The following is a 22456-nucleotide window of genomic DNA, read 5'->3' on the forward strand; positions in this document are numbered from 1 at the left end:
GAAAATCATGGAACCACTAAGGTCAGAAAAGCCCACCAAGCCCCTTGCCCTGTGCTACAAAGATGGCGGCTGTACCCCACAGAGCAGACCCAGGCATGGCCCATCTCACAGCAACAGCCAGACCGTCAGTGCACCATTAGTGCTGTGTCGGCTGGAGCCGGGGCATGGGGAGCACAGTGCTGACTCAAGTGATGGCACATCCCTGTGTGCGTGTCAGTACGTTGGCTAAACAAACACGGGGCTCTGAACAGCAAAGAATACGCAGCTGTGTTTTCTGGCTTCATAAAGAGCTTTGAGAATAGGTTTCAAGATTGCCAAAAGAATCCATTTGTGTTTGTGACACCATTTTCAGCTGATAAAAATACATGGCCTGCAAATGTTCAAATGAAATTATAGAGTTGCAATCAAAGATTGAACTGTCTCTGCCAGTTTCAGAATCCCTCTGAAATAGCAGAGAAATATCCGTCGCTTTGCATCACACCTTATTCGTGTCATCGCTGTTTGGCACATTTGTGAATGGTTATCAAGGATGGATGAAGTACACAAAGAGTAAAATTTCATCCAGAATCTCTGATGAACACCTTGAGAGCTCACTGAGAACTGCAGCTACTGCCATCGAACCAGGCTGGTGTGCCAGCTTCACAAAAGCAGGGTCACGTATCCCACTAGTTTTATGCTTTTGTTCCTCTCTTTCTTTTAAAATGTTTTAAGAAAAATATTAAAAATTAAAATGTTTTTTAGTTATATATTAATGATATTGTATATTTTACAAGGGATGTTCTGAAAGTAATGCCTTCTGTTTTACAGTGTTGGGCCATAACATCAGAGGCAGATGTTGGTGGTACAGCAGTAGAGGTTGATCCTTCCCACCAGCACTCAGTTCCATGTTGTTGCTGTGTGGCAGATTGCAGCAGAGGGGCAGTCTGACAGAATAGCATCTGACATGGAAGTGCATATGAAGCTAAGGCGTGTCATTAAACAACTCCATGCAGAAAAAAATGGCACCTACTGATGTACACTGACACTTGCTGAATGTTTCTGGAGAGCAAACAGTGGGTGTGAACACAGTGGGGCAGTGGGTGGTGTTTCAGCAGTGGCGACAATGGGTCACTTTGCTGATACAGATTGGGCATGGAGGCTCTCGTTCACTGCTGGTGAGAATGCACAGCTAATAGTGATTGTGCTGAAAAAAATGTGTTCTGTGGCTGAGAGTTTGCTCTATCAAACAGTGTTATTGTGCTCTTTGTAGAAGTTGTACTTTCCGTGGAAATAAATAGGAGGCATGAATTCTGAAGCAACTTACATATATGCAGCCAAAGGCAATTCCTCCTCACTCAGTGCGGCCCAGGCAAGCCAAAAAGTTCCAGTCCAACCATCGGCCCACCCCCACCGTGCCCACTAACCACGTCCCTCTGTGCCACATCCACACGCTTCTTGAACACCTGCAGGGATGGGACTCCCCACCCCCGGCAGGCTGTGCCACTGCGTGACCAACAGAAAGAGACAGCGGGGCACAGATGGGCGCCCATCTCGTGACACCTGTACAGAAGCACCGACGGGACGCAGCCTTCCAGGAGGGGCAACACGAAGCAGAAAGGCTGATGGTCCGTGCATGCTTTGCCTATAAGGGGAACAAAATACAACAGCGCGTTCCGAGCTGCGGTGAATCGCTCAGAAAAAATCTGCAGACGTTCTCCGAATTGTTTGTTAAAGGAAAAAAAATAAAAAAAATAAAAAAGGCAAAGAAAGGAAAATGCAGCCCCTGGGATATCCCTTTATGGCATATGCATTTTGTGTTTAAACGCATTAATGGCTCTGCTATGCCGTGACTCAGCCAGCAGCACGGTTTCATGCGTTTCTTAAAATACACGGCGAACGCTGACGGCGGAGCCGGGGCTGGGGCGGACGGGCGGGCAACCCGCGGCACGGGGAAGCCTCGGCGCCGAGCTCCTGGAACCGGGCACCGATGTGAACAGAAAAGCCGGCCGTGCTTCCTCCTGAAGCGCTAACGCTGCAGCTCCCCGCGCGTTTTTCTGTTTGCTGCCCGTTTCTCTCTCGCTTTCCTCCCACTCGGCGGCTCCCCGCCCTACAGCCGCTCCGGGAGGGGCCCCTCGCTGGCTCCCGAGTTTCACGCGGGGCTGAGCGAACCAAGGAGCCTCGTGGCGACGGAGCCGGGCTCCGCGTTCCGCTTTCACGCGTGGGAGCGCCGCGCGGGGTCGGGGTCGGCCGGGTGCGACGGGCGCTGCGGCATCACCGCACGGAGAGGCTCGGGGGCACGGCGGGGCGGGCGGAGAGCGGGGCGGAGCGGAGCGGGGCCGGGCCGAGCTCCCTCCTCCCACTTCCCCGTGCGTCAGGGGCCGGGAGGAGGAGGAGAAACCATCTTTTTTTTTTTTTTTTTTTTTTTTTTTTTTTAAAGCCTCCAAGTACTTTAGCGCGGAGTCGGCAGCAGATGGTGGATACGGCCCGGGGCTGCGGCGGGGACAGCGAGGGGATGCGCCAGCCGCGCTCCGCCCGCCCTTAGCCCCCGGCCCCGCTTCTTCTTCTTCTTTTTCTTCTTCTCCTCCTGCTCTTCCTCTTCTTCCTCTCTCCGCGCCGCTCCGCTCCGCGCCCCCCATGAGCCGCCCCGCTCCGCCGCCGCCCCGCCGCGCCGCCGCGCTCCTCCTGCCGGCAGCCCGCTGCCGCAGCGCCCCGGCCAAGCGGCTCCCGCCGCTGCACGACGGTCCCGCCGAGGAGGCTCCGGCCGCCAAGTGCCCGCGCCTGGCCGAATGCCCCGGCGGAACCCCGGACTGCCTGAGCGCCCCCGGCTCGCCCTGCGCGCCCGCCTCGCCCGCGGCCGGCGGAGGGGCGGCGGGGAATGTGGGCACGGCGGGGCCCAGCCTGATCGCCTCCTATCTGCTGCTGCCCCTGGCCGAGCGCGAGCAGGTGTCCCGAGCGCTGAGCGTCAGCTCCGGCAGGGAGCTCCGCTGCAAGGTGAGCGCTGGGCGTCCTGGGGCGGGTCGGCGGGCGGTGAGGGCTCGGAGGGGTTCCGAAATTGGACGAAAGGCTTTGGGGCGGTTTGTGGTTTCCGTTGGTTTGGCTTTTGCTCCCCGTCGTCCGTGCGGAACGAGCGGCGGAGCCGCGGGGAGGGTCTCGGTGCCGCTCCGAGTGGAGCACGGAGCCCTGGCGCTCCTCCATCTCCGGCATTGTTTGGAAAGAGTCGCTGGACGCGATTCCGCTCCCAACGCCCTCGAGAACGAACGTTGTGCTCATTTCCTCCGCACAGGTGTTCCCACTCAAACACTACCAGGACAAGATCCGGCCCTACGTCCAGCTGCCCTCGCACCGCAACATCACCGGTGTGGTGGAGGTGATCCTCGGAGACACCAAGGCCTACGTCTTCTTCGAGAAGGACTTTGGGGACATGCACTCCTACGTGCGGAGCTGTAAGAGGCTGAGGGAGGAGGAGGCCGCCCGGCTTTTCCGACAGATCGTGGCGGCCGTCGCTCACTGCCACCAGTCGGCCATCGTGCTTGGAGACCTCAAGCTCAGGAAATTTGTCTTCTCCAACGAAGAGAGGTGAGCGGCTGTCACCGGGCGGGGAGTGGAGAAGCCTCATTCAGAAGGGCAAAGAGCATCCCAAGAGCGGGGCGGGTCCGTGCCCCATGTGTGCAGTGGGGCACACAGGGGCTGCGGACGGGTCTTGGCTGAGGGAATGGAGGGAGCTCTCCATCAGCCTCCACTCCTCCAGCAGAAGTTCAGTGAGATCCATTGGTAGTCACGGGACAGCAGTTGGGTCTTGGTGATGATGGATGAGTTGTAGGGCCAAACGAATGAAGGGCTGGGATGTGGAGGGAACGAGGGCAGCATAGTGCTGCTCGGCATCTCCATGCTGGTGGTGATGCTTCTGCTGCTCTGTGGATATGGACATGCACGGCACAGAGGGCGGCATGTGGTTAAATGTCCCACGGGGGGGAAAAGTGGTAGAACTTAACCTAAAGCCTGAGTTATAGCAAGGTGCTTCCAGCTTCCCCCATCTGCTGGCACGCTGTTGGGATGAGCTTCTAAATTTAGACCAGGGAAAGCATTCAGTGTCTCCCTGGAGAGCTGGCTGCTCTGTGCACCATGCTGCACGTGGCAGAGCTGGGAGTGTGGTGTCAGCCCCAGGAATTGACCCTGGATGGCCGCTGTGCTGTATGAAGCTCAAAAAATGGGTACAGGCTGCAGTGGGCTCCTGCTTAATGTGATGAAACAGAAGAAACCGCTGTTTGGTTTTCTTTTTTAACTGCTTCTATGGGATATCGGTTGTGAAGGTGATAAGACAACGAACCAGTACTGCACCTCTTAAACAGAAACAGCCGTATGTTGACATGCAAAGAAAGTAATTCCTTTGAAGGAAACTATTGCAGCTTTTCCCGCCCCTAGTGAGATGAAACATTTGTTGAAATGTTACATTGCACACAGCCTGGCTCGTTTGGAAACTGGTGTTGCACAGGCGAGTGTCATGTGCATTGCGTTTGGCAAGAAGAGGGTTAAGCAATGGCAGGCGGGCGCTGGGGCTCACCAGCACAGGTGCAGTTTCAGTGCTCCCGCGGCCAATCCCGGGCCCACGGTTCGCATTGAGTCACATTTTCCGTTTACAGAACCGATGGGTATTTTGCATTGCAGCGGGAGGTCACGCCGAGGACAGGCTGCAGTTAGCACATCCCTGCGGCACGTGAGCGGTAGCTGCTGCTGGGAAGCTCCCGGTTTGCCACCACCGGGACCGGGGCACCACCTGGAAAGGCAAAAGGGAGAAAATAGTGATTGAGGAAGCTGGTGAGCACAGAGTACAGAACAACTAGGCTTTGTGCTGTGAAAATGAATGCTGGGATGGCAGCAGGAGCTTCGCTGGCATTCCTCAAGAGCCCGGCACTTGCTGACATCCCAGCAAACAACCATGCGCATAGCTACACTTGGGTCTGGGATAAGCGTCCCTGGTGCAAATTAGGAAGTTGTTGCCTCTCCTTTGGTAATGCATGGAATGGAGTGGTGGTCACTGCACAGAGCTGTTGGTCTTGCTTGCCCCTTGTCTCTAACCCAAGGCTTCCATCCATTGCCCCCCGCAGGACGCAGCTGAGGCTGGAGAGCCTGGAGGACACGCACATCATCAAGGGCGAGGACGACGCGCTGTCGGATAAACATGGCTGTCCCGCCTACGTCAGCCCTGAGATCCTCAACACAACGGGGACGTACTCGGGGAAGTCGGCTGACGTGTGGAGCTTGGGAGTGATGCTCTACACCCTGCTCGTGGGACGCTATCCCTTCCACGACTCGGACCCTAGCACCCTGTTTTCCAAAATCCGCCGCGGACAGTTCTGTATTCCTGACCACGTCTCCCCCAAAGCCCGATGCCTCATCCGCAGCCTCCTGCGGCGGGAGCCCTCCGAAAGACTCACAGCCCCGGAGATCCTGCTCCATCCCTGGTTCGAGGCGGTCCTGGAGCCAGGATATACAGACCAGGAGACAGGAACTTCCGACCAAATCGTTCCAGAATACCATGGAGACAATGACGATATCAGTTCCTTCTTCTGCTAACCCTGAAATCTCATGAACCTCGCCGTTCTCACCTCTGGCATCTCCTTAGGGTTTCATTATTTTATTTTTATTTTTCCACGTTACAGACTCAAAGCATCTTAAAGTGCCAGTATGGTCAGAAAAGTGACCTTTTTTCAGATAAACATCGACCCACAGATCTCTGCTGTGAGCGCACACAGAAGCTCGATGCTCGCCCTGCCGGCAGCTCGGTCCTGCTGCCTGGAGGAACCACATGGCTCTGCTCCTGCCTCCCGTGCCCTCTGCCCTTTCCCACTGCATTTTGGCTGCAGAGTCTTGTTGCTGGTGATGTGGAGAGAGGCAGAGCCAGCCCTCGGCTTCCTCCTTTGCCCCAGGTTGTATGGACAGTGATTTGCAGCGGGTGAGGGGCGCAGGACATATCTCTAACTGAGCAAATCTGACAAATTAGGTTGTTTTTTTTTTTTTTCTTTGTTTGTTTTTAAAGTTGGGGGAGTTGACTTGGTGTCTTGCAAAGCAGTTTTCTGACTGTAAGTGCACTTTAGTGAGGGAAGGAGGTCTTCATCAGCACTTCAGCTGCCTGCTCGTTGCTCCAGTCAGTTATATTTCCATAGGGATGAAGCTGTCAGATCCTCCCGTAAGAGAGATCCCTGCTGCAATTGCTGCCAGGATGCCAGGACCTTTCTGACACAGGGGAAAGGGGGAGTAGCTGATCTCCAGCTGGATCCCCTCTGATGCCATTTGCTGAATGCAAAATTGTTTTAAATAGCCTTCAGCCTCGAGTTACCGCAGTGTGTCCTGTGCGACTTCATGCCCTCAGCAGGCTGGTCAGGCAGCGAGTCTCAGCTCCCAGTGCCAAAATGTATCTGTTTCCCCAAACGTAACACTATCAGGAGGGCACCTTGCCTTGGACAGCAATAAGGGGCATCTTGTACAGTATATGTAAACATGTTCATGTCTTCCTACAGGCTCAATTCTTCTTCCCCCCCTCTCCCCCCTTGCTCCTAGAAAGTCAGTCTTAAGAATAAAATCTCCATACGCCCTTAAGTTGATTATTCAGGTATGTTGTTGGCCTGTGGCTATGTTTTGTTTTTTTTTCTCTCCCCCCCCCTTAAATTTTGTTCTTTTGTTTTGCATGATTATTCATAGTCTTTCCAATGTGCGTGGATAACAAATAGACCTAAATGATTAGCTTCCCAGGTTGGGGGTAAGTAAAGCTTAGCCCTGCCTCAGATTCCTCTGTTCCACACCTTGTGCCCAGTGGCTCACACAGAGATGGCCGTTTGTGGTAGAGAGAGCGCAGTGCCCAGTGGATGTGAGGTGGGCGATGGGGTCATCCCTGGGGTGGTCCGGCGTTGAGCTGCCGGCACACTGCAGGAATACCATGTATACCTCATGGACTGTGTACTTTGTACATACCTTACGTGTGGGGGGTTGTTTTGTTGTTGTTGGGCTTTTTTATGTTTCGTTCCATTGTACTTTGTTTGTCCTAATAAGAGGTGTCAAAGAGCAATTTAATGTGAATTATTGTTGGCAATACTAACTTGACAGAATCATGAGCATTAAGAGCAGGGCACTACAGCTCTCCGTTGCACTAAACCTCTCATGATTGCTTGACATTTGTATCTGTGATACAGTTTAACCCTTCTATGAAAAAGAACGGTGAATTTGTATATATTGGTGGAAAAATCTGCTAGAAAAGCTGAAAACACTATGTCCAACTTGTAAATATGTAGATATCTGTGGAAACCTGGATGATAAAGTCTGACTTGTAGAAAGTTTTAATAAACTTGGTTTCATAATATTTGCTCCCATTCCTGGTGGTGTCTCAGGGTGAACGTTGGGCTTTGCCTCAAACGATGGGGTTTGGCCTCAAAGCACATCAGCTCGTGGCCATTGCCTGCAGGCGGCTCATCACCCCCTGGTTAAATCTGCATGGAGGTGAGAGGGGATGGGGGATGGGGGACGCTGTTCCCCATCTTTGGGACTGGGGAGGTGGAAAGGGCATGAGCTCTCCCAAGAGCTACATGGGACAGGGCGTCCTGTTTGGTAAGGATGGGGAAAATAAGTGACTCTGCTTTGGAAGAGTCAGTCTGATTTAGCTGTTGGGTTTCAGCCGCCCAACTTAAGTCACCCCACTGCCTTTCAGCCTGTGCATTCTTTTATAACTGGGTGCACATGGCAGTGAAAGGCCATCCTCCTGCACTTGCCTGCCTGGCTATGGGACGTGCAACCTAGTGGAAAATTGGGTCTCAGGTGTCTCCAAGGGAGCAGCTCTGAGAGCTGCTGGAAGGCTGAAGGTGGGCTCTGGTGCTGCTGGCGGAAGCACAGAAGCTGCCCTGTGCTCTTGTTAAAAATGAGCTGAAAGCTGACAGAGCTGCTGTGCTTTGTGGCTGGGAGCGAGGCGTATAAATAGCAGCAGTATCAAGGTTAGAGAATGTGCTTTCCTGAAAGAGCTCGAGCCACTCTTGTAATCCACCCCGAGCAGTGAGATCATCGCTCGCAAGTACAGAGGAGGAGGAAGAGAGGCTCGGTTTTTATTTATACTTTGCCTCATGCTTAACTTTGTCCTTTTTTTCGAAATCTGTTCACCAGAGCAACTGCTTCCAGGCAGGTCTCGGAGCCAGGGTGGCTTTGAGAAAGGCTCTGCTCTTAGAAAGTGAGCTGAGAGCGAGGTGAGGGGATGGGAGCTGGTCAATGACGAAGAGCGGTGTGATGGCTGTAATTAGGTGCCTTGCCTCCCACTCTGACAAACCAGCAATCTGTGCAGTAAGCATATTTTCTTAGAGCTCTCTGACTGAATGTCAGACACCAAAATATCTCAAGTTACTTGACTGATGTTATTCTTGCAAAAGTTGTAAAAATACATGCACAGCATCGCCCAGCTGATTGAATTACCGCTGCCCTGCCATACCTTCAGCCTTGGATCTGAGCCCTGATGCATTTGCTTAGAACAACTGCAGGAGGTTCACACTTTGGTGAAAACTTGTCAATGTCTAAAACATATATATATATATATATATATATATATTTTTTTTGCCTGCAGTGAAGTCACCCTCAGTAGGTGAATGAATAGGTCACCCCATGACTTTATTTCATGAGTGACACTGTAGAGCAATTAAAATAAATGGCAAATGGTAGTAACATCTGCAAACAACCTCTGTGTTGCTTTAGGGATTATAATGCAACATCCGTTTGTGCAGCAGAATAAATTGCTATTGCTTCGTAACCTCGTCGTTTGTATTATTGTATACAAAGTTTCTGAGCATGTTGAAAGACCAGCATATTAAGTGATTAAACTTTGATGGTGGGTGTGAGAACTTTGATTTATGCAATGCATACATTTCTTCTCGAGTCATAATTTGTCTATTTTTAAATGGTCCCTTTTGACAAGGGCTGCAGGAATCTCTTGTTTATTTCTCAGCGCTGCTCACCATTTTGTACTGAAGTTGAAAGAAGTTGCTGCCCCCTCCGGAAGGTGCTGGGAGCCTTTGCTACTCATCCATTTGCTGCTGGAAACAACAGAAAGTTGTGGTTTTTCCACGACATCCTGGGTTCCTCCAGCTGCCTCCCTTATCTCCTGGATATATATTTTTATCAACACTGAATTGATACTTCAGCTGCTTTTTATCCCTCCGTTCGATAATTTTTCAAGCAATAGAGCAGAGTGTAAGCCAGCTTCCTCCTGGAGCGCCAGGTGAAGCAGCCAGCTCAGCATGCTCAGACTGAAGGTCAACATCTCCTTGCCAAACGGGTGACACTGCTGAGTGTATGGGCAGTTCATTATGAAGCATTGGTTGAGTTCCAGTTCCACCGATGCAAACAACGACCCTCATTTTAGGACACCTTGAAATCGGTCTCAGACATTTCTCCATCAGTTATTTATGAAGGGGAAAAAAAAAACAACAAAAACCAACACACTTATAAAGATACATAGAGAGATTCATTGCACTTGGCTGAATCACAAAGGCTGTGCAGTGCTCCTCTCAGCTCTGTGTTAATGGATTGAGGGCAGGCCCCAGAGATAGCTTTAAACACACAAATTATTCAATCAGTGCTGAGTGCACTCTGTCAAGCAAATCTCTTCAGATTATCTCTTTATACAAAAGCAGATTTTTTTGTTCATTTTTTTTTCGTGCTACTGCATTCTGTCAGGATGAAAAAACCATTTAGCTTTAGTTCTCTTTAAACTAAAAGAGGGGAGATGTGGGTTAGATGTTGAGAATGAATTCTTTACTCAGAGGGTGGTGAGGCACTGGCACAGCTGCCCAGAGAGCTGTGGGTACCCCATCCCTGGAGGAGCTCAAGGCCAGGCTGGATGGGCCCTGGGCAGCCTGAGTTGGTGGGTGGCAGCCTTGCCCACAGCAGGGGTTGGGGCTGCATGGGCTCTAAGATCCCTTCTAACCCAAGTCATTCTGTGATTCTAAGGTTCTGGCACTGCACAGGTTTGACAGCATGAAGAAATATCCTGTGCAAATGCTTCTTACGAACACTGTGTTTCCCTACAGAGCACCGAGAAGAATAGCCTGACATACAACCATGTTCTGAATTAATCCCTTGCAAAAATGTCTTTGTTAAATGCAACCTCTCTCAGAACTATTGTTGGTGAAAGTACTGTGAAATTTGCAACAGTTCTTACGCTGTCCTCTGTAACTTGCAAAATCCCACTCTCTGAGTGAAACCCAGGATTCATATTGCAGCTAGGATCCATTTTTGTTACAACAAAACTACAAATCCTTTAGGATATGAGTTCCCAGCTGGAACTTTTTTTTTTCTATTATGAACCTGGCTATTTAGAAAATGCCTTAAAGAGAACTCATTAGTTTTCATTGCACTGTATGCATTTAACCAGCTAAACAAGCTAATGTGCAGCACTTCATTTCCTAATTTGGCTTTGAAGCCGTCGCAGCAGAAGTATCAATTACATTCTGTCAAATGCAAACATTAACATAACTGTATGAAGCAATCATGTTTCTAACAACAGCAAGCACTGCCCAGAGGACCAAAATAAATAAAATTCATAGAGCAAGTGGTAACGCTTTTCTTTATGGCGAGATTAGAGCTGGCCAGAGTTGGTTTGTTTTCCTCTCCGGGGACAGGGAGCAGTGCCTGTGGGGCTGCCGGGACCAACCTGGCCCCATAACGCAGCTATCAGCAGCTCAGCCAGGGCACAGCCTCGTCACTGTGGGTGTGGATTTCTGCATGCAACTCCCGCTGTTATTAATGGTTAATTAACATGCAATTTGCAGAAAGAGATGAAACTCGGACCTCGGCGGCGCACCGTGAGCGCTCACGCAGGCTTATCGTTTGAAGAAATATCAGGGTGACACAAAGGGTGGATGGCAGAAAATAAGTGCGGCGTGAATCAGCTGCCCCTTGTTTATCTCACGGCGCTGCGGTGGGAAAACATTCACCTCCAGCCACTGCTGCCTCCTGCCAACAACAAAAGTAGCGTTTGATAAATTATTAGAGGAGACGTTCTCAGTGGCTTTGCTTAGATTTTACTCCTCTTGCGCAAATTGCAGATTAGGAAAGCATTAAGTAACAACAGTGTGGCTAAAGTATTACACATCGCCCTGGCTATTAGCCAGAGAATGTAGCATGCAAAAGCTGACATTGCCTAAGAAATCAAATATAGCTCTGGTCAGCACAGAAAATGACTCTTCCCTACCACCAAAGGTAGTTGCTCAGTTTCTGTTGTGTCACCCAGTGTCTTGCAGCAGAAAACTGTTCATTCCGGGGCTTTCTTTTCCTTTTTCTTTTTCTTTTCTTAACTTCCAGGTAGTGACAAAGCCACAAACATTTAGATGAATCACAGAAACCATAAATGTAATTGAGTGTAAAGCCATTGTTGGGCCTTGTGATGATATCCCCATCCAGTCTCAACTTGTCAGAGTTGTAGTCTTACAGAACTTTATATACTGCAAGGTTTCTTTGCCATGCCGTCAACTGGGGGCAAAGTACTAACATAATCATGGAATCATAGAATAAAATGGAGCAGAAGCACTGGCATAATTTGGGACAGAAGCCTGCACATTGCTCTCGTGCCCAGTCAGAATGACTTTGCTGTGAGAGGCCTGGTGTGAGTAAGTGCTTCCCCGGTGAGTAAATACAGGAGGGTAAAGCTCGCCATGTTCACCCCTGAGCCTCAGTGACAAAGCAGAGGCACAGTGGCATCCAAGCTCCAGGTGAAAGGGTGAAACCCACCCTGGTCCGTGTGTGGACTGTAACCTGAGCAGCATGGCAATGAACTCTCTCCTCTCCACACCAATATATGTGCACAAACTGCTTGTGCCTATAAGGCCGGCAGGCCCACCTGTCCCCTGGAAGCACTGGCAGATGCCTGTCAAGCTCCCCCTGTGATGTCCTTGCTGTGGCACTGGGACAACATGGCTCACTTATGTCCAATGTGCCGTTTAGCCATCTTCCAAGGATCTTCCTTTGAGAAAAGATCTTTGATTCTCTGTTCTTTCAGACCTCGAGATCCTGCAGCAATGAGCTTCAGAGCAGAATGTCATTACAGGCCTTTTCTTAGAAAGAGAATATTCTCCAAAACACAAGAAAATGACAGGAACTCCTGCAGAGAACCAACTGGCCTGTGTCCATGGAAGGTCACCCTGGGAGATGGCTGTGGAGCCTGGGGTGGTGGAGGCCTGGCAGAAAGGCTTAATCAGCAAGCTCGTGGGATTTTGTATCACAGGTCTTGTGATCCTTAATATGTGAGAGCCCTGTCTGCCAAAGTTAATGATCTCCAGGAGATTTCCAGTTCTCATGAGAGGAAGAGAGAGCCAGTGCTCAGTCCTCGCTGTTGAGGGATTTAAAAGGATGCGTCCTGTGAACCCTTTGGACTGTTCTCTGCTTGTCACCATTGCCCCGGCCAGATGCTCTGTGCTGCACAGGCATGCTTGAGCGGCTGCCTCATTATAGCAGGCAGAGCTTTGTCCTTTTATCTGAGCAGCTGGCAAAACAATAAATTAAAAAATAAGGCCAAGTCAGCAAATAACTTTCTTTCCACATACACGAGGTTAGAGGAACTGCTCCCCCTCCTCCGGAATGATTTCCTGACTTAGTAACATTTTTCTCAATCTTCTCTTCTTCTTTTTCTCCGGGTGTGTGAGGAAAAGCAGGACGTGTGTCTCGGCCGGAGGGGAGGACCTTACCACACCATGATGTGGCCCAGCCAGCTTGTGACCGTGTGCTGACTGCAGCCATGGCCCTGGAAGGCCTCTCCCCATCATGGAGCAAGGACTGTGCCACTGCGCCGTGAGGAGAGGATCTCAGCACATCAGGATGGGCCCTGAGCATGAGAGAACCCCTCCCTGTGCTGTGGGATGGTTGTGTGGACGTGCTTGCAGGCATGTTGATAGTATGGTCCATACTGGGCCATCTTGGAGCCAGGATTTCTATGCTAGAGAGGGACGTGCTGGAGGTACATCTCACTTCAGTTCAGTTCTGCGTGTGGTTTGGAGTCCTTCAGCTGCTGCCCATGGGCAGGGCTGTCCTCGTGGGGCTCAGTGGGCGAGCAGGGACCGGGCCGGCCCGTGATGCACATCCTGCTCACGCATGTGGGCATGAGTCAGAGCCTGAGAGGAAGAGGCCTCGCCCAGCACAGAGCGGTGCCGGGCACTGGGTGAGGTGCTGACAGAGGTGGCCACCTGTCACTGCTGGCAGCACCTGCACCTGCAGCATGGGGAAGGGGTTCGGAGTCAGGGTTTTAACACAAATGCTACAGGATAAGTTTTTAAGATGTTTTAGAGATGTATGCCTTGGAGGAGCTGCTCAGGGTTCTGAGTCATTCATAGAACCATAAAGGTTTGAAAAGACCACTGAGATCATCTGGTTAAACTGCCCACCTACCACCAATATTGCCCACTAAAACATGACCCTGAGTACCGCATCTCCATGTTTCTTGAACACCTCCAGGGACAGTGATTTCCACACCTCCCTGGGCAGCCTGTTCCAATGCCTCACTACCCTTTCTGAGAAGAAATTTCTCCTAATATCCAACCTGAACCTCCCCGGCATAACTTAAGACTATCACCTCTCATTCTATTGCTGTTACATGGGAGAAGAGGCCAACCCCCACCTCACCACAACCTCCTTTCAGGGAGTTGCAGAGAGTGATAAGTTCTCCCCTGAGACTCCTCTTCTCCAGACAAAAGTTGTTGTGACTAAAGCGCAGGACCCAGAACTTGATCTTGTTGAATTTCATCCCACTGGCCTCAGCCCAGCAGTCCAACATATCCAGATCCATCTGTCTGGCCTTCCTGACCAGAGGCAGATCAACATTTTCTCCCACCTTGGTGTTACCTGCAAATGTACTGAGGGTGCACTCAGTTTGCTCATCCAGGTCATCAATAAAGATATTAAACAGGATGGGGCCCAGTAGTGATCCCCGGGAAACACTGCTTGTGACCACTCATAAACATTCCAGGCTTCCTCCTGCAGTTAGTGTGTGCTGGTCCCCACCCATAACAGGTAGAAACCTCTGGAAAAGTGATGCAGTCTTCACCTCTCTTCTTTCCTTTGGCTTGGCCTCCGTCTTGCTATTTTCTGCAACCATCAGCTGCTCTTTACCCAGGTGCTAATCTTGCTGGGGCACTGGAACAGCTGAGATGGCCCCGACAGCCGCCCGCTGCCTTCCCAGGAAACAGGTGTACAGATATTTTGACCCCTGTGAATGTTTGTGTTTGATTATTTCTGGAAATATACCACGGTGGCCTTAGTGCAATTTCTCCAGAAACGAGATTCATCTTTGCTAGGAAGCTGTCATATGTCTCAAGCAAAGGTCAAGCTGAATAGTTTTGGAAAGTGCTCCAGCTGCAAGGGGCTCCAGTGCCATGTGAGTGGAAGCGTGTCTGTGGCTTGGCAAGTAATCAGAAAGCCCCAAATGTCCACTGCGCTTCTCAGAGTCAATGGGATGACACACAGGGAGTAATGCTGGGTAGGACTGCAGCCAGTGGTAGACAGACTGCAGTCTTGCAGCTGTGGCTTTAAAAGGGCAATTGATTCATTTGGAAACAACTAGCACGTGTGCCTTCATAACAGGCAGGAGAACTTAGTCTCCTCACATGCCAAAGTACAGTAGAGCAGTGAGATTTTTCCAGTGACCACCACATCATACAGCCAGCAAGACACAGCAGCAGTGCATTGCACCTTCCTTAGGTATGTCTGCAGGCTCCAAAGCACATGTGTAGCCCTGAAAAACAAAGCCCTGAAAAACTCCTTATAGGGAGGGGTTAAGCTCAGGAAGCAATCAAACAAAACAAAATAAAGTATGCAGCTAATGATCCAGGCTGCTGCAGCAGTTCAAAGTAAGGCTAAATAAATATCATTCTGAGTGAATACAGAAAACGCATGGTCTAGAAAGACACAAGAGCACCCTTCTCCAAGGAGCTGGAGTTTCTCTTCATAGGCCAAACGAGGATGCTCCTTGCAACAAGGACATGCAGCACAAGCCCTCTGAAGCAATCTCATATCATAGAATCATAGAATCATTAGGACTGGAAATGACTTCTAAGGTCATCTAGTCCAACCATCACCCCACCCCCACCATGCCCACTAAACCATGTCCCTCAGTGCCACATCTCCACTTTTCTTGAACACCTCCAGGGAGAATGACTCCACCACCTCCCTGGGCAGCCTGTGCCAATGTGTCACCTCTCTTTTTATCCTAGTTGCCCCTCCTTTGCTAGGAGAGTGTCAAAAAACACTCCTGTGGGTCCTACCCCACTGGTGCAAGTTAGAAAGGCTTCACTCAAACCAGATGTTGCTGAGTAGCAGGGAGCTGCCATGAAGCCCTGGCAGCCTGTCCATGTCCTCTGTAGATACAAGCCAGGACCCATTCATAGGGCATCTGGTCCTGCAGATGCCATGTGCAAAATATCCCAGACAGATCTTTGGGGTATATGAGGAAATTACTCCGGCATGAACTATAGTGCAACCATACTAAGAATGCATGCAGGGGTTCTGCTCTGACATAAATTATAACACAACCATTGTCACCTGGAGCAAACCCAATCTCCTCCTGCCAACTTGCCACACTGCCATCCTGCTTGCTGCCTGCTGGGTCAAACCTAGAGACCCAAACTCTCTTTTCTGTCTGTGGACACAGAGCAGCAGCTCAGGGAAAATTTTCCCAGTGCATGCAACATTCCTGTGTAAATCAATGGGAACTGCAGAGTCTGGCCCGAAGTCAGGATTTCAGGATTTGACCCAATTTAACCTTGGCATAAACAGTTGCCCAACTTAATTTTTTTTTTTTTTTTTTTTTTTTTGAGGCTCAACAATTAACTTTCAAAACAGCTTTAAAGAAAAAAAAAAAAAAGCTTGAGTTCAGAAGTGCTGTGCTAGCCAGCAATGCTTTGTTAAAGTTACTTCCACTATTATGGTATTTGTTGGCATCAGCACTTTGTGTGAAGTAAAGTGCCACCCTTGGCTCTCCAACGAGGGCAGAGCTGTGTGAGCCCAGGGCAGAATTCTGAATCTTCCCATATTCAGCACCCAGGCGTGGTAGTTCCTGTTATCAAATTCAGCCATCAGGATTTGGGTTTTTTTACTCACTGCAGCAAAACTCAGCCATGTGCAAAATGCAAGCCTTGCTCACTGCTCACATCCATGGATCCTGATGGCAAAGTTTTAACAGTAAGGCTCTGGGGGGAAATGGAAGACAAGAAGATGTAGGCGGTCATTACAGTCTTGCATAGGGTTGAGCTTGGCCCAAGGAGCTAACCCTCTCTCTGCCCCTTCTGGTTTCCATGCAGTGAGAGGGTCCTGCTTCTCCAGCCACTTCCAAGAGGCTCCTTCACAGGGCTGATGCTGATGAAAAGCTTTTATTCCCCTTGCCTTCCACCCACAACAAAAGGCATCATCTCAACCTTAAAAATTTTATTGTTTTAATTACTCCATTTTATTTAGCAGTTCACTATGCCATTACTTGTTAATACATTTAATAGAGCACAGGGGATGCCAGCACCATCCAAGCCTGACATCTCATTTCACCCTGATGCTCACTCATAATCCTGCACTGAGCAGGCCCATGGCTTTGGAGCAGCCCAGCAGCACTGCCACAAACCAAGGTCTGGCTCTGGTGGCAGCTGCTATAATGGGAGGATAAGCATCAGAAGTCACTGCTGATCCTGCTGTGCCTGTTGGGCAAATCCAAGTGTATTTCCAGGGAAGGGAAAAACTGGTTTTATTACCCCTAGGGCAAGTAAGAGCATCATTTCTTTTGGGTTTAGAGTAGAATTGGCAGGATGGTCACTCGCAGGTTGTTAACCTGGAGTGGGTTTTAATAAATATTTAAAAGTGCTTTTGCTCAGTTGTGATTACAAACTTTATTCCATCATGGAAGATGAATATGTTGACTAATCAAAGCAGTTTTTGAGATTTAGATGTAGGGTCTCAATTTATTTCCCCACAGACATCATCCTCAAGGTTTGGCTCCAGACTTTCAACCCTTCCAGCCATGAGACACCCTTCCAGGCTCTCCAGCCATGCCCTCCTTCACAAAGAACTGCAAAAATGAGAGCAAATGGTGATTTCAGCAGCAGCACAAATCTCAGATTCATGCTGGAAATCCTTTACTTTTAGCCTTTTACTTCCCCGCTCCTGCTCTGCCTGTGACTCAGTCACAGCGCAGCAGTGTAACTCCGGGCACACCATCTCTCTCCAAATATTACAACTGTCGGGCAAACAGATTGCTCACTGCTCCCCATGTGCAACTGAAGGGATTACAATGTAGATTAGGATCAGGATTGACTTCCTAAATGTTCTCAGCCTCAAAACAGGTGTAAGGTGAAAACACGTGAGGGAAATTATTTGCCAGTGGAGAATCTCTCCGGGAGGAATTGTTGGATAAATACTAGCTAGAGATTGGGATCAGCAGCTGCCGAGCTGGGCTTTTCCCACTGGAGGCAGCTTGGGCGCAGTGTTATGGGCTGCAGGCCCATGCAAAGCAATAACGCTGTTGCATGCGTGCACTGTGGTAATTGCCCATGCACTCACATGCTGTTCCTGAGAGATCCTGGTTAAATGGCAAATAACAAAGGAACGGGAAAAGAGCTGCCCCTGTCCTTTGCAGGCAAAACAGGGCACTCAAATCTGGAGGACAAGTTAGAGAATGTAGTGAAAAGCAGCACAGCATCCCTAGGATTGATGCATCCGTGCAGCCTTTAGCTGACATAATCCAGCATGTGCTGAGGCACAGAAAGAGCCACAGGTCCGATGGCAACGTGTGCTACTGGCATCTTTGTTACAGACTATTACCTCTATCCCAAATGTGCGGTAGATCAGTTTAGATTCTTTCCTTTAATGCATTCTATGCTGGCTTCAGGTTGGGGCCAGCATGCATTTCTTGCCTGCTTTTTTCAGCTGGATAGACTTAAGCAAACGGAGATCATGTGACTTGCCAAAACCACCCAGTGAGTCACTGGTGCAGCCTAGATTAGATCTCAGGAGCTTTCTAGCTTTGATCTAGCCACAAGACCACATGGCCTCTTTCTATAGTCTTTGATGAAAGGCTACATAAACACACAGAAGGGAGTTTACTAAATTTTTGGGAGGTTCGAGTTTTGCCCCCGAGGCAGGCAAAATTGGAACGGGCTATAAACGGGCGCTTTGTGTGTGTGTGCTGGAATAAAGAGAGAAAAGTACACATCTAGAGAGCTCCGAGGAGAGCTCTGCAGAGAACAGGATGCTCAGGAGGCTGTGCCATACCTGCCATCTGGGCCTTTCCACAAGAGCTGCTTACCTTATACAGAGAGCTCATTGCGTCATCCTGCAGAAAGTATAAACACATTAAGCAATGTTATTCTCTAAAACATCAACACATGAGCTACTTACAATGGACTAAAAAGTCATTGTTGCTTTGAGGATATATTTGTCCCAAGTGATTCATAACAATCTGTGGCACAGAGGCTACGAAGACTTCTAAAGGATGCCTCCACTTCCAGGCAAGTATCCACGGAAACAAGCCCACAAGTTTGCTTTGTTTGCTTCTTTTTACCTAGGATAACCTTTTAAGCTACTTTGTAGGCAGCCGGGCTCCCCGGACGAAGTCAGCATTGATCCCGAGAGCGCTCGTCTCTGCTCTCTGTACCTGCTGCCCAGGACTCAGAGCAGCTCAGGTACTCTCTGCTCTCAGAATGGGCCCCGTGGTTGGGCAAGGTCTGTCCTCTGCCCTTGGAAAGCTTACAAACACTCAAGTCACTACATTTAACTTTGTAAATTGCTTTTCTTTTCTTTTTATTTTTTTTTCCTGCTCTGACTCCGCTGCCCCTCCAAACTCGGCTCTGACTTGCAGGGAGACCTTCTGAAATATTCTGGATCCCGTGAAAGCCCCACAGCCACCTGGCACCCAGCCCTCAGCTCTCAGAGAGCCACGTCATGAGGGTGAAGCAGCGTGTGTGTCTGTGTCAACACAAAACAAAACACATTGTGCGCACCCTGAGCTCAGGAACTAATACGTGCTCTGGCAGGAAGACAGCTGTACCAGCAAGAGCACAGGGTCATAAGCAAAGGCAATATTATCTCCTAGGGGACTAATAAAGACAAAAGACAAAGCAATTGTTTACTGTACTTCTGAGAAGGCTGTGTGGGACACTGCACCGGGGAACACAGCAGCTAGTGTCACACGGATGTTAAGCACAGGTAAATGTTCAACCCAAAAAGCATACAGAAACTCAACCTCAAGCCTACCTAGCTGTCCTGGGCAATGAGACAAGAGTGTAACAGGAACATCAGAGAGACTGCCTGAATTCCTCCTCTCCTGATGCTCTTAACTCATCTTGTCTTCTTGATTTGAACACATCTAGCAGCATGACCATCAGTTTGGGCTGCCTGTTAAGGTCAGTTGTAGAGGTGCAGGGTCAGCCCCTGGGACCTCTGTGCTTCTGCGCCAGGACTGGGAATTGTATGTCTGCCAAGCCCTGAAAGCCTGCACTGCATTAGTGCCCCATACCAGCAGGAAATGTCCTCCTTCTGGTACTGCAAGCCACGAGATGTGATTTATGGAGTGAAGGTCGAATTAATAAAACTGGAAATGAGATACTGATGGACAGCTGTGAAAAGACCACCTCGCTGCACAAGAGAACAGCACATTCAGACCTCCAGTCACCTCTTCATGGCCCAGAGGAGGAAACCCCACCAGGATTTTTAATCAGTGCACTGTTGGTTTGGTCACTTCACCCAGCCAACAGCAGCTTCCTGGAGCTGAAAAAACAAAATAGAGACTTGTTCCTTAAACTTTGCACAGCCCTGGGTAATCCAAAAGAGAGCCTCCTTCCTGCTGAATTGGAAGGACTAATCACTGAAAATTAGGAGTTGCAGTTGTACCACAGATCATAATCAAATTAGATTTATCGCATGCACGTAGATTAGAACACTAATTGTCAGCCTATGCATTCAGTGCACACACACATCTGTGAACATAAACACACATCTCTGTATTCAGGAGTACACACAAGGTTGAACCCAAAACCCAAATGGAGAGGTTGTTGCTGCTGGTGTGGAGAGGAGGGTCTCCACAGCTGCAGTGCTGGACAAACACTGCTTCATCACCATCTTTTGCTGCTTCAGACATCTGGGTTTGTCCATAAAGATGGTATCTTGGAGGTGGAGGATTGGGCAAAGTTTGTGGTGGAGGAACAGCAGTTAAGCCACCAAGACAGTGCATGGCCTGGTAGGAGTGAAGAGATTGCGCTGGAGATTGGGTTTCTGCCAGTGAAACATTAGTAGCCAAGGGGCAAGCTAAGTCCTTGTGACCTTGTGGTCAAATTTCTAGCTGCAGCTTCTGCAAGAGAGAATCCAAGTGATGCTGCCCTTGCTGAAGTCAGCAGACCTGAGGAACATGTATCATTGTCAGAATCCCAAGCACTGGCTGACAAACTTCGTCACTTGTTGGAGACAGAGGCTGGTGCATCACATTACTTCACTGTGACTGATGGAACTGAGACCTCTGCAGAGCAGCAGAGAGCACCGTCCTGGGGACACAGATCACCGATTTTTTTTAGTTATGACATGACTGAAGGCGTGCTCACCATACCGAGGGTGGGCTAAATGCACTCTCCCACGTCAGGGTCATTACAACGCATTGCCAATCCCGTGGCACTTCTTTGGTGTTCCCACTTCATACAAATCAATGTTACCATGACTGGTTTTTTTTGGTTTTTTTTTGTTTTTTTTTTTGTGGTCCCCTTGTGTCTCAGTTTTGTGTATATATGTGTATGTGTGTGTCTACATGCACAAATTTAAAGCTGGCACAGTTGGCTGGAAACATAATCGTAAAATAAGAAGTGTAAATGAAAACTGGAACTTAGCCAAGAATTCTCTGCTGGATGGAGATGGAGATGGAAAATAGATCTGTAGGGTAAGAAACAGCCTGTTAAGAAAAAGACGTAGAAAGAACAATATAACTGAAAGAAGCAATGCATAAAGCAGGGAAGAAAAGAGGAAATGGAATGGCAATGATTATAAACTACAAGCTAAAACAATGCAAGGGATTGATAAAAGGAAAACAAAGGATTAATAGACTATCAACTGCCAGTCGAGTTAAACAAATGTAGAAAACATTCCAAAAATCCTGTTAGGAACAGTGCTGCCTGCTCTCCCAAACACATCCCGGTGGCAGCATAGGCCAATTGCTAAATGCAGATGGTAAAATCATAAACAGTGGTGCAAAAAAGGCAGAAATGTTCAATAGCTCTTTCTCCTCCGCATTTGGAAGGGAGCAGGATATTCATCCCATATGATGTTGCGGATGGAGTAGAGCGTTTACCATCTGGAACAAAGACGGATGTGAGGCAGCATCTGCTAAAATTAAATGTTTTTCACATCATCTGTCCTGGCTATCTTTGTGTCTTAAAGAAAGCAGCTAAAGCCCTTGGTGAAGTTTTATATTTACAAATCTGGGGAAATTCCAAAGACATGGGAGAGTGCCAGGGCTGATCTAGGACTTCAGAAGCCTCAGTGGGACACTCTGGGGAGCAATTGGCTGCTTAGCAGGGCAGCATCCCTTGACAGACTCACCAGACGTTAAGTCAGGCCTCCAACAACAAGGAATTAGAGGCTAAAAATAAAAGCAGCACTAATCAGCTGGGTTTCGTGGAAGGTAAGTCTCGTTAGATAAACCTGTTGTCTATTTTTTCAGACAAGATTAGAGATCTGGTTGACACAGTACTCTTGGCTTTCTCCACCACATGACAGCTTGATTAATGAGCTCACATTATGCAGGATGAATAGGGCACACACCACCTGGATTAAGGCTTGGCTGAGTGACAGATGTGAAAATGTAGCTATTGATGGGGAAACAGCAGCAGGCCAAAAATGTTCAACAGGGTAAAGCCAGCCACACGGAGCTCAGTGCTTCTGTAACTGCAGTCTCAGTTGCTCACCCTTCTCTGTTCTACAGTAGAGGGTTTGAGAGCCCAGTGTTGCACATGTTCCTTGGCAAGGTCTGTCTCATCTGTTTGCATAGTACTGGGATGCATCCGCACAGTTACTTCCATTAATCAGGTGGAAAAGCAGGGAGGCGACGAAGATGGGCTGATATGTCAGGAAGCTGTGAGAAATGATGGATGATGAGAAATCAACTGCTGTCCTCAGGGGCAGCCTGCACACGCAATGCCATACTTCTGGCCTGACAAACCCACTGAGGCCAGCAAGCAAATCAGTAGCAGAGCTGGGAAGAGAGCTCAGCAGTCACTGGCTCTGGGCCTGACCCAGGCTGACTCACTTATCTTACACATGTTGCATCTTTTCCATGCAAGGAGCAGGCACTGACATCAGCAGAGTGCAGAACTCCTCCCACTGGCCAGCATGGGCTCTTTCTTCCCAGCCAAAGCTCTGACTTCCACCGTCATAGCACTGAAGCAGCACCTCATAAAGCAAACAAATAGGCAAACACTGCTGAATAGAACTCTGATAGAAG

At 49.2% G+C, this 22456-nt stretch overlaps 1 protein-coding gene across 1 annotated transcript; it reads left to right on the forward strand.

The window, feature by feature from the left end:
* The first annotated feature begins 2415 nt into the window (after positions 1–2415).
* On the forward strand, positions 2416–8412 carry TRIB1 (tribbles pseudokinase 1). Its single transcript, XM_031591218.2, has 3 exons — positions 2416–2970; positions 3263–3555; positions 5085–8412. The coding sequence occupies exons 1-3, from the start codon at positions 2614–2616 to the stop codon at positions 5551–5553; spliced, it is 1119 nt and encodes a 372-aa protein (XP_031447078.1). The 5' UTR covers positions 2416–2613; the 3' UTR covers positions 5554–8412.
* Positions 8413–22456: the final 14044 nt, after the last annotated feature.

The sequence above is a fragment of the Phasianus colchicus genome, chromosome 3 (genome assembly GCF_987193195.1).
Source record: "Phasianus colchicus chromosome 3, bPhaCol1.hap1.1, whole genome shotgun sequence".
NCBI classification, from domain to species: Eukaryota; Metazoa; Chordata; class Aves; order Galliformes; family Phasianidae; genus Phasianus; species Phasianus colchicus.